This window comes from Lichenostomus cassidix, chromosome 2, assembly GCF_008360975.1.
Source record: "Lichenostomus cassidix isolate B80296 chromosome 2, HeHo_3.0, whole genome shotgun sequence".
NCBI classification, from domain to species: domain Eukaryota; kingdom Metazoa; phylum Chordata; class Aves; order Passeriformes; family Meliphagidae; genus Lichenostomus; species Lichenostomus cassidix.
In genome coordinates this window covers 31,085,755-31,103,207 of record NC_139482.1, presented here as the reverse complement: position 1 = coordinate 31,103,207, position 17,453 = coordinate 31,085,755, and the positions used below count along the sequence as shown (strand labels likewise).

At 40.9% G+C, this 17,453-nt stretch overlaps 1 protein-coding gene across 1 annotated transcript; it reads left to right on the top strand.

Annotated features, from left to right (window-relative positions):
- The first annotated feature begins 5 nt into the window (after positions 1-5).
- On the top strand, positions 6-16,450 carry LOC146441060 (uncharacterized). Its single transcript, XM_085050898.1, has 5 exons — positions 6-720; positions 2,244-2,303; positions 3,034-3,114; positions 9,921-10,083; positions 15,902-16,450. Exons 1-5 carry the CDS (start codon positions 440-442, stop codon positions 15,938-15,940), a joined length of 624 nt encoding a protein of 207 aa, XP_084907024.1. The 5' UTR covers positions 6-439; the 3' UTR covers positions 15,941-16,450.
- The last annotated feature ends 1,003 nt before the right edge of the window (positions 16,451-17,453 follow it).

Genomic DNA, 17,453 nt, shown 5'->3' with positions numbered 1-17,453 from the left:
GTCGCCAGCGAATCCGGCGAGGGGGCGGGCGGGGCCGCGCGCGGCCGCCGGCCAACCCGGTGGCGTCCGCCCGCCTGGCGCGCCCGTAACTGACAGCGCGCGGGAAGCCCCCGAGCCGCCGCTTTCCCGGGGGTGCGGTCCCCGCTCCCGCTTCCTCGGCCGTCCAGGGAGCGGGGAGGAGACTCCACTACGGCTTCCATATGGAAGCCAGGGCCCGCTCCCTCTCCCGCCGCTCCACTCCTTTGTAACAGCCTCCCGCGCCAGCCCTCCGCCTGCGGGCGGGGGAAGGGCGGCTCGGGGATTGCTTCCACACCTGCTGCGTGAGGCGGGAGCTGCCTCCTCCCTCCCCATTGGCTCGGCCGCGGCGGCGGGCGCGGGGGGCACGCTGGGATCTGTAGTTCTGGGCTGGCAGTGGCGCGGTGGCGCATGCGCAGCGCGGATGTCGTGCCCGGCAGGTGCCTCCGGCGCGGTTCGGGGCGGGTCAGCCGTGAGCCCTCAGCCCTCAGCCTCGCTGCAGATGCACAAAGCGAGAGTCGGTCCCCTGGCAGCCTGTGCTGCTCCAGGCCGGTCGTCGTCGGATTCACACCAGGCGAATGACGGTTGTGCTGTTGTTTTCACCGATGCTCGTGCTGCTGTTCCCTGCGGATCCGGCCCTGCTCAGCCTGACTGGTTCGGAGCTGTGGCTGGGCAAGCCAAAGCTGGTCGTGGCAGCTGTGTGGTGTAAGAAATGGTAGATCTGAAACAACCGCCGCCTGTTAACCTTACTCAGATTTGGAAAAAAAAGTGAATGAAAATGGTGTCTGTGTGCTGATCCCGTCAGTTTAAATTTTCTATGCTATGTGCCCAAGTTGTTGGTCAAGTGCAAGATGAACAGCCTCCATTGTGATTAGTGGCATGGAGCACCTCTCCTACAAGGGAAGGCTGAGAGATTTGGGTTTTTTCAGCCCAAAAGGGAAGGCGTAAGGGTTAACCTTTTTGCAGCCTTCCAGTACTTGAAGGGAACCTACAAGAAAGATGGAGACTATTTGCAAGAACTATTTGTAGTGATAGAACAATGTTGTGAACTGTGATTCTAAGGACATCCCACTATTGTTCTTTTAGAAAATGTAATTAAAGCTCCCTCCTTTCAGCTATAAATTCCCTGAAACTGCTTGAACTCCTGCTCTGTCTACATGGCAGATTTTTTTGTTTCACAGCAGCAACAGTTGGGTAGGACCATAACTGGTCCTACAAATGCTGAATTATTTGTGTTCAGACAAACAAGTAGTAATTCACAGTTTACAGCTCAGCCAAATCTCAGTGCCTCCTAGTCAGTGCCAGGGAGCAGCAAGAGTAGGGCTTTGCCCTTGGAGAATCCACTGCCAAGGCAGAGAAGTGGCCCTGGTCAGGGTGCCATCCCCTTCATCCAAGGAGGTCTGAGGCAGAGACAGGACCTGCTGATGATCCAGTGGTCATCAGATGAGCAGGAGACTGGGCCACCTCCACCACAGGGTCAAGTCTGGGGCCAGGGCTGAGCTCCACGAGAGCTCCAGCCACTGTACACTGTGTGGGAGTCTGCAGTGAGGCTGTTCAGAGCATCACAGCTCTCCTGAGCACTCAGCTCTGGGAAGCAGAGTATGGAGCACCTCCTGAAGGAGGGGTGGTATGAAGAATGGACAGATGTACTATCAAGGTTGCACTCCCTTTTTTTTATAGTGAGAGACAGAGGTTTTAAGTCCTATGGAAACTTTCAAATTTTCGCTGGATTTACATATGAGGCTGTAGGTACAGTGTTTTTGAAAATTTGTGTCTAGGGTGCAGAGAGTAAAACTCTGTCTCAACTCAGCAAGTGATTGGAGTGACAGATAAAATATGGTGGTAGTGTAGGTGGTTTCAGTAGGGGCACCATGACTTTCATTTTTTATTTTTACCATCCACAGTTGCTCCTATACCACCTACTCTTTCCCAAATTCCAAACGTCACTCTTGCTCAAATTCTTTCTGCCAGCTTAAGCTTTCTGAGTCTGCCCGTTTCAACATTGTTCCCACATCAACCTGTACCTTCCCTCTGCACCCTGATACTGGTTGTTCTCTGGGCTCTGATTGAAGTCAGCAGTAGTCACCCGTTGAGTTATATAGAACAAAGATCAAGTCTGAGGATGTGTGTCCCAACAGGAGTCTCAACTGCTATGGGGATCTATGAAAGAAAAATATCATAAATAGGAAAAAATTAAACAAAAGTCTTTCATCACTGCTTTCTTTCAGGCTCAGAACTCTAGAAGTGTGTTGTCACAGAGGAAAAGAGCACAGCATGGAAATGTGTGGGTGAGCAGAGACCCACTGAAATATGAGGTTCCTGGCAAGATGTAGCTCAGGCATAGTATCACATGAGGGTGGCTGGTTTGCACAACAGCCCAAACTACAAAAATCCACTTAGTGCTGAGTCTCTACTCTTGGTGTCTCTCACAATGTATAGATATTTTAACTATAAAGAGCTTGGCTCCTTGTTTTTGATATTTTAATTATCTTTTCTCTGTATCCATATGTTCACTTTTCTGTCTTTCTTCTTTGTCAGTTCTACATTTTGTTTATGTTTTCCTAATCTTTTAATTTTCTTTATTTTCTGCAGCTTCTTCCTGTGTAAATCTGTGTCTTGCTTTTCCCATTAGTTTTTGCTACTTTCTTTCCTTGTTCTAATATCCACCCATTTCTCTGCCTCAAAAATACTCTCACCCCAAATCGCCACCTGTATTTTGCATCCTTCCCACCCCCCACCCCCTTTTTAAGATACCAAACTATCTTCTTCTGTGTCACTTCTGGCTTGCTCTCTAAGCTGTTCTTAACATTTGTTGGTTTTTCACCAAACACACTGACTGATATTTTTGGACCTATTTAGGCATGGCTCTCTTGTGCACAGTGAGGCTTGTAATGCTGAACAGAGCAACATCCTAATATCTTTACAAAGGGGAAAAAAAAAGAGAGGGCATGAAGGGGGAGGGAAAGACAGCTGTCTGCGTGCTCCAGTTTCATTGGTTCCCTCTCTACTCTCTGCCAGCACTTACATAGGTTGCGTTTGGACAGAGAGAGACGAGAGGCCAGCAGCTGCAAACAGCAGAGACAGTAATGACACAAAACTGTAAGTCCACTTGTAGGGTAGTTTGTATTAGATTAAAAATGCTGCAGTCCTTAGACACAAGGTGCTGAATTACTGTAAGACCACACTGACTGAAGCTGGGGGTGGTGGTGAGAATATTTATGTAGACATATGAAGGAGTAATTATCGTCTGTCGGGATTGTGTAAGATCAAGTGTCAGATAACCATATTTCTGAATGAAGCTTCTTTGCCAGCCCAAAGGCTCTTTTTGCTTTGTTCTTTCATGCTCCCTTTGTGCTCTTGATGTTGCTTTGCCATGGAACTCAAATGATTCCCAATAAATATGTGCAGGTTTGGGTGCATACTTTGTCGCTTGTACTTGTGGTGGTTTTGTTGTAAACTGTCTCAACTCCATCAACAGCAACTTTGAAGAATTTGGTGGTGGTGTAACCTTACTGATCAGACAGAGCCTGGACCAGAGCCACAGTGGAAATCGTGTACTTGGCAAGCAATCCCCTTCGGCATCGTTCCACTTGATCCCAAGTGAACCAAATAAGAGCTGTTTGACCTACTTGGATTCTGTGGAAAACGTCTATCGATAACACCATGGGAACTCAAGCAATGATTTCTTCTGTAATACACTCTCTTTGCAAATGCATCAGCCTAGGGAATGTCAGATAGCACAGGACTGGATTAAGCATCCTGCCTTCAGGAAGACCACTGGTAAAAATGAATGCTTCAGTTCTGACTGCCATGGCCCCAAACTCTCCAAGCCTGAAACACAAAGCTCCCCTTCCTTGTACTGCATCTATACCCATTGCACCTGCTCCTCACTCATCTGATGATCTCCTGGGATTTTCTCATGTTATTACTGTGTTGCAGTTACTAAGAGAGAGCAGGTGTGTGTCGGGCACTGAAGCAAACACTTATTCTGAACAGAATTTATGTGACTCTAGATGGGGCCCATGCACTCCCCACCCTACTACCAAATCAGCTCTGACTATCGGATGACATTGTATCAGACACTATAAAAGTGAGCTTTAGTTTAGGATAGGAAAGTGAAATCTACCTGACATTTCTCAAGACATCAGACTTTATTCCTTGTCACAGTAACATGTCACAGCTGCAGTCGAGGACTTCAGCATATCCAAGGACACAATGTGAAAATTTACATCAGGACATTCATTGATGTGCTTGCCCTGCTAAGGCAAAAGTGTGTTTTTTCCACACCCAGAATCATGTCATCCAGCATAAAGGTGATCCACATACCTTAAGGGAGTGATAATTCTCTTCTGTACACTTTTCTATGCCCAATCTATCACAAGTTTGAAAACTCAAATCAAGTCTTACCTGAAGCATGTTTGAACTCAAGGAGTTATTTGATTCTATTTGTCATTGTTGTGAAGTACTTTTGGCTTCTCTCCTCCTGTCCCAAACTTCTGTCAGGTGTAAGTCTCTGCAGACATCTTGCCTTCTCCTTTCTCGCAAGCCAGAGAGCCCCTGTTGCTAAGTATGTGACATACCCTACCATAGTTAATCATCAGTGCTGGATTAAGTAGGGAAGGAGAAACCTCGAGATGTAGTTCCTTATGGTTATGAGACAGATACACTTAAGTATGTCAAAAAAAAAAAAAAAACCCAACAAAAAAACGTAGGAAAGCTATGTGTAGAATAAAGTCTGACAGGAAATCAGGGATTTTTCTTTGAGGTGGACAAGCACACATATCCAGCCACCACTTTAGTAACTAAAGCAGTAATTGAAAAGGTCTTAGTGGAGACTGCCAATGGATGAGCTCATGAGCTTGACTGCCAGGGTGCAGGCACAGTCTCCAGTGGCTCTTGATGTGTCAGTCTGTTGATCTCAGTGTGCTGGGAACTGGAGGAATCATAGTCTGCTTGTGTCAGCATGGCCAGGAGGGAGCTGTGAGACAGCCAGACACCAGGCACCTCCCTGCATAGCCTAACACAGGCCTTGTCTTCCATGGTTAGTTACAAAAGCTTGCAACACAATTACTCCTTCCTTTTGATCTAGAGCATGAATATCTGAATTCGTGGATGTGGTGGTTTAACCCCAGCCAGCAACTAAGTAACACATAACCACTCACTTACTGCCCCCTGGCCCTGGTGGGATGGGGAGGAGAAACTTACGGGTTTAGATAAGGACAGTTTAATCATTAAAACAAAACATAAAACACTAAACATAAAACATAAACCATTAGTAATAACAATAATAATACTAATAATAGTAATTAAAAGGTTGGCAATAAAGAGAGAGAGAAATAAAACCCAAGAAACACAAATTATGCACAATACAATTGCTCACCACCTGTTGACCAATATTCAGTCCAACCCTGAGCAGTGACTGTCCCTTCCCATCAACTCCACCCAGTTTATGTACTGGGCATGACATTCTGTGGTATGGAATATCCCTTTGGATAATTTGAGTCAGCTGTTGTGACTATGCTCCCTTCTGGCTTCTGGTGTATCTGTTTGCCAGCCAAGGTTAAGAAACTGGAAAGTCCTTGATTTAGAGTAAGTATTTCTCAGCAGCAACTAAAACATCAGTGTGTTATCAACATTGTTTTCATACTGAATGGAAACCCTACAATACAGTACCTGCTACTAGGAAAAAAATTATCTCAGCAGTAGCCAGGATAGCAGAGAGAAATTTTTCCCCATAAGTGACCCTGATGCAGCTGAGAAAGTATTCAAGTCTACTATCACTGCCTATCAAAATGGTTAATTTCCTAAATAACCTTTCTTGCTCTTGGTTTTCCAGTCCCAACATGCTGCCAGGGCACTGAGATGGGGAATTATGCTTTGGGTCTCTGCATGACTAGTTATTCTCCTCTACTTGTTCAACAACATGCTTACACACTAGTCATCTCACCAAAAAAGGGCTGAATTTATCACCATTAATATTGTACTTCCCATTCTAAAAATCTTTTTGCTGCTGAGCTGTCCCACCTGCACTTGCAGAACTCTTCTCACAGTGCCAGACATGATGCTCAAAAGGATCCTGTCTTTGTCATCATTTACAATGTATGACTGCACAGAAAATCATGTCTGATGTAACCAAGATTGCAGCCTCATTTTATGTGGCCCATTGTGTGCAGGAAATGCTTCTGGCTCAGGAAGTCTGTCTGCTTCTGTGCTGCCACTGAAAGCACTGCTGCCCTGCCCACATACATGTTTTTTGCTCAGTTCATCTTCCAAAAATGGAGACACTCTGATGGCAGGTGTGGTGATAGGTCCAGGGCATTTTATATGAGTTTTTAAAAGTTGTTCAATAACATTTCAAAGGCAGAATCATAGAATATGCTGAGTTAGAAGGGACACATCAGGATCATCTAGTCCAGCTCCTGGACTCATGATCTTTCTCACCTATTCCCTGCAGTGAAACTGGGCTGGCAGTTTACAAAATACCAGAGGGTGGGAAAGTGGGATACAGTTCAACTGGAGTACTAGTTAACTCGACTGTAATACACATGAACAGGACACCCTACACTCTCTGCAATTTGCAATTTGTGATCCAAATTTTGCACGTGGTGCCCAGTTTTGCACAGATCTTGTATTAATAAATGTAGAAAAAAGCTGCATGAGGATCATGTCAGTTAGAGTGCTGGTTCTTGTTTCAGAAAATCAATTAATGTTGCTGGAAAGTCAAGTCTACAGGTACAGCAGATGGAAGGGAGAATAGGAGGTAGATTTTTTCCTCACTGAGGTCTAACAGAAAACTGATAAAACAAGCATATTCCATAGTCTTAAATACATTTTCTAACCTTGACTCTTCAATATGGTACAGATTTACTTTCATGAAATTTCTGAGGAGAGGGAACCAAGAACATGAGCCATGGACTCAATTTTTACCCAGCTCCAAGTGTCAGTGACTTTTATTGTAGAAGGGTCTCCCTTGCAAAAGAAGTGCACAAACAAGAGCCCAAATAAAAAGAAACTTGTAGTTATAGATAATTTCAAGTACCCAGGATTAATGGATCAAATACTACTGAAGGATAGCAAAGAGTATTTGCTAAGAGTAGCAAATTCTTGTTACCACAAAGGACTGCTTTAAGCAGTAGGTGGCTTTGCTGGTGCACAAGAGATTTAGTCCTAAGTAACAAATGAGATCTGATTTAAGAAGTAATTACAGCTGACTCTCTCAGTGACAGTTGCTGCAAGATAGTGAAGATTAGTGTAGTGATCTTAACTGCAGAATGGCTGTCCAAAGGCTTAAAACCATGAAATCAAAGGCAAAATATTTAAGAAATAAAATCCTTAAAATCAACCTGGTAAATATTTAAGCACACCATGGTATAATGATTAAAAGAACAAACATACTACATTACACAGTTTATTTGGGTAATAAAAAGCCTAAAGAGGGTTAAAAGCAGATCCCATTATGCCAGGAGGGAGCATCAAGGACAGTGTCATCTGAATTCTGTAGCTGATGGATGTGTTAAAGGGGCTGTGCGAGGAAATGTAAAATTCAAGTGGCCAGAAATAAATCTGAAAGAAGACAAATATTTGGAATCAAAGACCTGCAGGCATCAAGAGATGCATTAAGCTGTCTTGAGAGAATGGATCAAAGTCAGCAAGAGATCTAACCTCTGCAGATGTTAGTGCTTAAAAAGAGCAGACCACCAGGGCATGAATTTCTGAACGGCAAGTCAGTGTCAGAAACTGTCATGAAAATATTTAGTATTAAAAAAAATAGCTAATTTAAGTTACAACTTTCTGTTTCTTTGAGACTGTAAAAAAAGTATCAAGAATGAAAATCCAGCAGGATCTGCTGTTTGCCTCTTCCTCAAAGGAATGGAGAAATTCTGATGAGTATTTTTCTAACCTCTTCTTAGAAAGCTGAATGGTGGAGATTATACCTCAGCTTTTGGTGACCTATTTTTGTCTGTAGCTATCCTTAGAGTCAGAAGGTTTTCCTGTTTTATCCTAAACCTTTCCAGCTGCAATTAAAGCCAGCAAGGTTTTGGCATGCCCTCAGTGTCATGAAGCACAATCATGAAGTGGGATCTCTGCTTTTGAGAATTTTCTACATACTGGAAGGTTGTAATATCTCCTCCACACCTGCCATCAGCCTTTTTTTTTAGAGCAAATGTTACCTCTCCCTTTTTCAATCATTCCCCATGTTTTAAACTATTTTTTTAAAAGTACCCTACTTTATGTACTATTGTATTAAACTACCCCAATCTGAGACTTCTGAAAGGTGAGTTAAGAAAATCAATTACTAATCCTACCTTGCATATGACATATCTATTAAAATTTCCCAGGAGGAGTTTTTCTGGTTTTTTATCAGCGTGATATCATTGATTCATATTCAATATATGGTTTGTTGGCTTATTGTAACAACCAGTTTTCTTTCTACAGTGCTGTTAGTATTCTCAATTTTGCATTTATGCATTTGATTTTTTTTTAAAAATCAAATATAGTATTTGGTCCTTGTATTTATTAGGTTTCATCATATTGATCACTGACCACTTCTCCCATTTATCAAAGTCATTTTGAATTCTAATCCTTCAACTCCTTTGTACCCTTTTTCTCTGGCATCCCTCTGAGTGCTCTCCATTCCATCAACGAAGTCATAAGTGAAAATGATGCATTAGATCAGATTTGGCCAGACCCCAGCAGAATTCTATCTTATGTATCCCTTTTTGTCTGAAAACAAAATATAGATAAGTCTAGGACTATTTTTTGCAAGCAATTGTGCACCTGTTGTGTAGCAAGTTAGCCTGGCACAAAATGTTTCTGAACTCTGTTTATGAGAATGTCAAGTAAGATGGTGCCCAAAGATTCCCGTAAGTTGATACACACCACTTCTAGTGCCTTTTTTGCTATGAACCAGATACTCTGTTAAAGAAAGAAAACAAAGCAGTTTATTAAACTTTTGCTTGCAACAAATCTTTCCTGCCTGTTTCTTTTTCACTGACCCTCCAGGTGCCTTCAAAGTGGCAATTTAATAATTTGTTAGAGTATTGTCCTTGATGCTGAAATAGTGTTGACTGCTGATTTCCCCTTTCTGAAGATGATATTTTATTCTCCTCTATTTAGACTACCTGTTGTTCAAGAACTCTTGAAAACAGCAATAGCAATGCAGTATTAGTAATGTTTTAATTCTAGAACCACTCCACATAAAATATTTTAGGTAAATATTTAGATACTGTGTAAATGCAAAAATTGGGTCTCTGTGCTCAATTACAATATTTGACACTTTCTTTAAAAGGGGCAAATTAGGTAAACATTTTGAAGGACAAAATTGCAAGACAGAAAATAATAAAGTAAAATAACTTTTCAAAAGGAAAGTTGTGTAACCGATTTATTAGTATTCTTTGTAGATTTAAGAGACTTTTCATTTTAAATATTGTCAAAGCTTATTAGAAGAAGCTAGTTAGATACATATTAATTTTCTCTGTCCAAACTACATTATAATAAATTACTGGTTGCCAAATTCCTTCCCTGAAATAAGTCAGGGGCAAAAAGAATTAAAATGTAAAAAAAAGAAAAAGAATAGAGGTAATGAGACATGGAAATATTGAAATACTCAGTATTTACACACAACTGGCCCTTTTTATCCCTTTACCCTTCAATTTTCCCACTCTTGCTCTTCCCCAAATTACCTAAGCCTCTCCCTTTTTGTGCCTGTGGTTCCTACCCTAAACCCTTGTTTATGCCCAAGGAAGTGGTGGATCACCATCCGTGGAGGTATTTAAAAGACATGTAGATGTGGCTCTTAAGAACATGGTTTAGTGGTGGACTTGTCAGTTCTGGGTTAACAGTGGGACTCAATGATTTTACAGGTCTTTTCCAATGTAAATGATTCTTTGATTGTATGATTCCAGGTTCCTGCCTGCCGCTCTGCCTCCCTGCACTCTTCTGGGCTTGTGGAGATGGGTCTTCAGTGGGCTGATGGCTTCTGTGATGGGGCTGAGGGTAGCCCGACAGGGTATAATTTGGGTTCCTCATCCTTCCACTGCCTCTCTGAACATCTTTGTGGCTGTGCAGGTGAGCTTTATCACACAACTGAATAGCTCTTCTGCCACAGATGGCACTCCAGATAATAATAAGAAAAAAAAACCGGAAAGCCCAAACCATCTTTCTTCCACCAAATAGTTGTAACTTTTCAACTGTGACTGATTTTTGTTAGTGAAATTTAAACCTCTCTGGAGGAAAGCACCCATTTGCTGTTGGCCTTGTAAATATGGGTATTTGATGCTATGGGTTGTGGGAGGTGATTACTGGAATCTGTTCCTTCTTCTCTTTTAAGGAAAAAATGTCAGAAGAGCAGTGAAGAAAATGTGCCATTTTACATTGGTCATATTTTTATGCTTTCTTTAGTGGTTTCTTTTTTACTTTGTTTTTGAGGTAAATTATGATGGGAGTATAAGAAGTGATTTCTTTTTTGTGAAGAGTTTAATGTAGGTTGCCAAGACTCACCTCCAAAGAGTTAAAAGTCACATTCTAAATCATAACAAGAGTCTTCTCCTTTCATAAAGTTTGAGTTATTATGTGAGGAAAAAAAAAAGGAAATTGCTTTTGGATACTCCTTGAAATTTTTTGGTGCTCAAAGAAGCTGTTCCTAAGAAATTGCACAGTTCAAGTTTTTCTTCTTAGCAGAAGAAAAGCCGTGGCCATGAGCAGCTCTTCATCTGCCTTAGAAGAACACCTTAATTTATAGCTGTGGGGTTAAATTTATATTTTAGAGCACAGGCACAGTTGTCTGGAATCAAAGGCAGCTTTCCTAGGTGGCGAATTTATTGTACTTTGCTCTTGAATCTATTGTGCATTGCAATAAGCAGCTCACAGAAGTGGACAGAACCAATCTGACATCATGCAGCCCATTCATGTTAGACTTCAGATGAAGAGCTTCTGAAGAGTTTTAATGTCACAGTCATGTCTCTTGTAACAGTGAATAACAACTCTGCACTGGCTAGATGCATCAATAGTCTTCTGCTGCTTTCTAAGCTGAACAGGAAATCTAATTCATCTCATGTGGTTTCCTGCTGAAATACATATTTGCAATGACAAATGTATGAGCACGGCTGAATTCAGTTGCTAGATACTGAAAGATATCTTTTGGGTTTTGGTTTATGCTTTATTTTTTTTTCTACAATGAAACATTCAACTTGCCAAACAAATTACTAAAGTCAATATAAAATATGATATGGAATTTTTTTATCTCTTTACCTACCTCAAAAAAGAATAATTAAAAGATAATTAAGAGAGAGAAAGAGAAGCTTTCTGGTTTAATGGGTATATTTTACATATTAAAAAATGGAAGATATTCTCACTGGAGTGACATCTGTCCTGAAGCTTCACAAGGGCACCTCACAGCTCTGCAGTAAGCTCTGCTTTGGTGCTTAGCTGAGATGACTAAAGAGCATGCATGGAGTGCCAAACTCTTTGGGCATCATTCCCTCTTCGGGAATGTATGCATTCAATCATTAGGGAGAAGTAGGGGCAGAAAACAGCCAGACAGTGGCTGTTGAAACCACACAGTGGTGCAGGTGAAATATTTGAATAGGATCAGCTAAACTATTTTGTCAGTTTGGCAACAAATTTTATTCTAAGAGTTGCCTGGTCCACATCCCTGTGCTGACACTAGCTATTTTTCCTGGTTCAAACAGAGAGTGAGAAGGGGAACAACGGGGAAAACCAAAGTCAAACCTGACACCTTCTGTTTCATGTGATCAGCATATACTTTCTGCAAAGTTCCTGCAGTCTCTGTGTAAGGCTGAGATAGCTGGCACAGCAAAGCAGGTAGCAGCTCTAGAAGCAGAAAACTGGCACACTGGAGCTTATGACAGTTTGATCCCTTCTGCTATCCTGTATCAAAGAACAGATTGTGTATTCCCTATTTTCTACTTTTATTTTAAAAATTGTTCTTGTTTTGACAGAGTTTGTAATCTCCCATTTTTAGTAACAGAAAGACTTCAGAAACATTTAACATCTCTGCTTTCTCTATTTGCTTAGTCTTGACAATTCTTGTCTCAGACATGATCTTTCAAATCACAGTGGTCTATACTGATCCCACTGGTCATTGCAGCACTAGTCATTAGCAAATGCAGTGCTACACTAATTAACATTTTCTGGGTTTGGCATTTAGTTTTATGTGCTGATTCACAGCAATGTACTTACCTGTGTCGGGTTCATATGCAGCTGTGTGGCTTCACAACAGTTTTTAGCCAATTTGAGAATGTACTCTTCCAAAAAGAATGATTCTCCTGCTCACCCAGGTGTGCATCACCCTCTGGTTGTACCAGTGTGGCCATGCAGCCACTCAGAGAAACTCAGTGGAAAAAACAGTCACACAAAAGGTATTTTCTCAGCTAAGCTGTTTCAGCTGCTTGTGGTGATGAAGCAACACAGCCCCAACACAAAGGGAAGCTGAGAAGATGTGGCCAGGCACAGACTAGAATTGCACCTTTCAGCAGCAGTGGAGATCAGCTGCAAGAGGTGTGACACCGTTCCTTCACCATGGGGTTAGCAGAACACCTCTACACCTATGCTCTTTGCTATCATGAGGCCTCTTGTTCTCTCCTTTGTGAGAAGTTCAGCCATGCTGTGAGACTGTGCTTGTATCATGGCTGGAAAGAGAGGCATGCTGTGTTTGGAATCCTGAGCTGCCTTTGCTGGCAGCATGACCCACATGAGCACCTTATAGCTGTTGTTTCAGCTCAGGTTTCAAGCCCAGACTGCACACTTATCCCCACTGGTTTTCAACTTCAACCTGTGTACAGGGACAAGTTGAGCGATGTTCTAGGAGGGAAAACCTAAGTAGGAAGTGCAAACAGGAGAAATTAGTCTGACCTTAGCTTAAGTTATGGGTAGTGAACAAATAAGCCCAGAACGAGGAATACCTCACAAGGACTCATCATGAGGACATGGTATACAAGCAGCATCAGGACATGTGGTGGCCTCATAGCAATTTTAAAGCATATAAATAAAGTTTCGTAGAATATGTGGATGACCCTAAAAATAAGCAAGAAGGATGAAACTGTTAGCATTTTCAAAGCCTTTGTGAAAGTTGATCCCCTGTCTATCATGTTGCTGATGGAAATATTTACAAAAAGAGGTTAATGCTGCTTTAACTGGTGTTATACAGTAACACTCCCTAAAGAGCTACTGTGGCAAGTGAGACATGTTGGTCCAGTATCCTCTTTGGCCTTGCTCCTAGCCATTGCTCTTATGCCAAAATCTGAACTGAGTGATAAGGCACTGCCATTTCACTGGGTTTACAAGTCTCACAATACTCTATAATTTGGAGAAGCTCCTTGGCTGGACATTTCATATCATTAAAGAATTTCAGGTCTAAAGTATGTCTGCTTTTTTTGTTTTTAATTATTCTTTATTTCAGGCATTTTTTACTTTTTTACTTGCTTTCAAAAAACACCAAAAACCAAAAAAAACACCAAAAACAAAAACCCCAGAAACCCAAACCCAAACTAAACAAATGAAAAACCAAAAAAACCCCAAGCGTTTCTTGACCAGTCCAGTATCTCCCAGTCACACACACAAGTTAACAATCATTGTTGCCATTTCTGCTATTTGGCTTCTGGGGAGAGGATGTTTATGCCAATAGCTCTGTGGCTGTGCCATAGTTTGGGAAGAACCTGTCAAGGCTGGTGTTAGCCCAAGTGTCTGATCTTCTAATTCATCAGAAGAAAACCCCAAAAATCTGAAGAATGTGCCTGGGATGTGACTCTTCAGCAGATACCAAATGCACTCCAGAAATGAAGCAGTGGAAGTATCACTTTAGTATGAACAAACCTGCCCTGCCTACCAATCTTTTTAGCTTGTATTTACTATCAGTGAAGGACTACACTAAAGGCAAAAGTCAGCAGTGAGTGTAAACAATCTCAGCGGCCAAGAAAGCCTTGCTCCACGTGCTCTTGCTCCCTTTCTTCCTCATCCACATGTTCTTGTCTCTTCAAGCACCCATCCTTCCTTGTTCCAGTTATAACAGGCTTTGTTCTAAATTGACATGACCCACAGCTGACTAAAACTGGCTCCCAAAAGGACTGTTAGCAGAGGAGCTGGCATGGTGCAAGCATCAGGAGTGAGTGGCCAGTGCTGGGGCAGAAAGGTAGGGTGGGAAGGGCAGGGAGCAGTGTGTGCATCAGCTCTGGTGGGTGTTAATTCAGCTGCCTAGAGCTGTGGAACCATCCCTCGAAGATAAACAGTCTGACTTGCAACCAAAGACAGTGAAAATACTAATCAATAAGGTTCTATAAACTCTGGTTAACAGTGTTGCTACAATTACTAATGAAGGCAAAAACTGGGAAGATAATGCTCTTCAAGCCTTCCTTTGCTGCAGATATACCACTGATAATAGAGTAATATGCAGTTGAAACTTAATTGGAACACTAAGGAAAGCTTGAGCTATTTATAGTATTTAATAATTTAATCTTACAAAGTGCACTGATTGTAGTAGTATTCATTTATCTATTTAATTTAGTTATTACTTCTATTTCTTAATTAATAATGCAAGAGTGTACTTTTGTATAGCAATTTTTTTTGTGTAGTTCCCATTTTGCACCAGAATTTAATAAAGATCTGCCTGTTGTTTGTAAATATTAGTACATTCCTGCATACAGACATTCTGAAAAATTGCTTGAGTTTGTAATCTATGAGATACCTGCAAGAATCATAAAGAGGATTTTATCACTAAATGTTTACTGCAGGATATGTAAGAGCCCTCTAATTTTTACATTCTTATATTTACAACACTCAGGTAAAACCAAGGAGTTATGTTTCTCCCATTACAGCTGGGTTATCAAAGCACAGAGGTGTTAAAGTCTGTATTCAAAAAGGCTATTTAAGATCATGGATCCCACAAGCTAACTTGCCTAGAGTGCTAAGAAAAGCTTTTGTGGAACTGAAGTTACATCTGCTAAATCCAAGAGGATCTTCCTTACTACTGGACTTTGCTAAGACTGTAATAAAGATTTCTTTTAAAGCTGGGTTTAGAGTACTTTGTTGAGTGTGAAGAAAGATTTTCACATAAGAGAAGTTTTGAATGTAGGTCACAGGAGGGCAGAAAGGATATAAAATAGCTGCTGATGCACATGATGGCTTTTATGGACAAGGAAAATGAAAACTGTAATGTTTTGGAAAAAAAATGTTATCCATGACATGAAAAACAGGCTTAAATTCAGGAATACTGGGTTATGCTGAAGCCCTAAGGGATTGAAGTCAGTAGAAAATAGTCATCCAGTTGGAAAAATAAAGGAGGTACTCCGAAGATTGATTTAGCATTACTCTAGAACAAGTTGCTGTTACTTAGAAAGCCAGTGTACTGACAGCCTGTGCACCTATTCAGAATATATAGCATGGAAAAAAATTATAAAATAATCCATTTTAGGGTTATGGCTAAAATGTAAAGAAATAGGATGCTGTTGTATTTCTGTTATGGGCTTGCTTTGGTGTATTGATGGCAAAATACTTCTCAGTGTTTCAGACCATTTATGAGTATAAACATGGCTCTAAATTTTGTACTTCTATTTTATGTGAAGTCAGTTTGGTTGAGATAATTATAGTGGACCTGCATGCAATTTTTATGGCTAAGAAAATAAATTTTAAATTGAAGTGCATAAAATGAGGAACGGACATTTTCCAAAGGAATTTGCTCTGACATGAAGAAATTCTTGATGCGGCTTCTAATTTCCTATGCTTGATGTAGGAGACCAGGGAGAAAAAAAGGTGAATTTCTAACAAATGGCATAGAAAAAAATATGCTTTCTTCTGACATGCCTTGTTCTGGGAGTTTTAAGTATCATTGGTAACAGAATACGACTGTAGACCTGTGCATGATCTCCCCCAGGCCTGTGCTGGTGTGCAGATAATCACATGGATATGTTGACATTGCTTCTGGAGAATGGTCCAAAGCTGACCTCAGGGTAAACTCTCAGGATATTTGGGAATGCCCTCCATTGGGAGCCTACAGAAGTCATCAGGCTTTGCACGAACCAGCTCCACGCCCAGCAAGATACAAAGAGGTGAAGAACACCACGCTTTAAGCCTGTAGGAAGCCACTTTCAGACTGGTATGGAGGTGCCTGCTTTGTGGATTTACAGGCCCTGTAAATCTTTTATTATTGTTTTTATCTAAGTGTAAAGGTTATTATAGATGGACAAGATGGTCTTACTTTCCAGAATATAGTTTCACTTAATAATGTTTATATTTTCATAATTTAATTTTCAACATTTATTTTGTTAATTTTTATGATGACATTTTATTAATAAAACTGATTTTATGAATGCATAGTAGATAGAAAATGAGATTCAAGTGTTGTTATTCTACCATTTCTAAGAGTAATGTATTTTCTGTTCACAATATTTTCTTCTGAAGTCTATATAAATGTGCCATTTATATGTGCTATAATAATAAATTATTCTTTTCAGAATGTTCAGAGTATTTGATTTAATAACTAGAATTATATTTAATTATTTAGTTTCAAATGCCAGAATTAAAGACAGATATTATTGGGTAATTTTGAAACAACAAAAATATTAAATACATGGAAATTGTCAGAAAGCAGCAATATATCTTAAAAAAGGAAAAACATGTTGGACTTACACAGGGGGTTTTTATTCTTATATTGTCCAGGTTAATACTATTCCAGTAATTTTACAAATAACGATCTGTTTCCACTGCATTTCATGTTTCTTCCTCTCCCTGAGCAGTAATCCTGATAAGACTCACACAAGTAAACACAGACACATTTGAAAAAGAAACAGAGGGTAAATTTTTCCAGGATGTATTTCCATAATCCCCTTTTCTAACATCTCACTGTCCCTTGAGAAGGGGAGCTCTCAGGGCCTCTCCTGAGCTCTCAGGGTCTCATTGCAAGCACTGTTGGCTCCCACAGAGTACTTTCTCCTCTTCTCACTCTAATATTCAGCTGCCTTCCCAAGCCAACTGAGCTCACTGCTCACACAGAGAATGTTCTCTTTTCCTGTGCTTGTGTGTGGTGTTTCTGAGCTGAGTAGGTCACAGAGAGGTCCCCAGTGCTACCTATGTGGTGGGACAGACAACAGGGGAAACACAAGAGGTGTTTTCCCTTTTCAGTAGTTTCATCAGCTCACCCTGCTTAATGTAACTTCAAGTTCATTTGGTGGAAAAGGAAAGGGCTTTTTTTGCTAGGTCAGTTATTGAGAAGACAGATAGGGAAAACCCTAGAGGGACTGTAGCCTCTGAGTGATTCCCAGGGGAATAACGACCATGATTAAACAATCATGAAAGTATTGTGTTGATATGGCATTTAATGTGATACAGAATTAGCCAATAAGAAGTTTCAGAAACTGTTTGATGAGCTTTATCCTGAAATGATTTAGCTGGAGATATTAAAATGAAGATTTTTTTACAACAAGCGA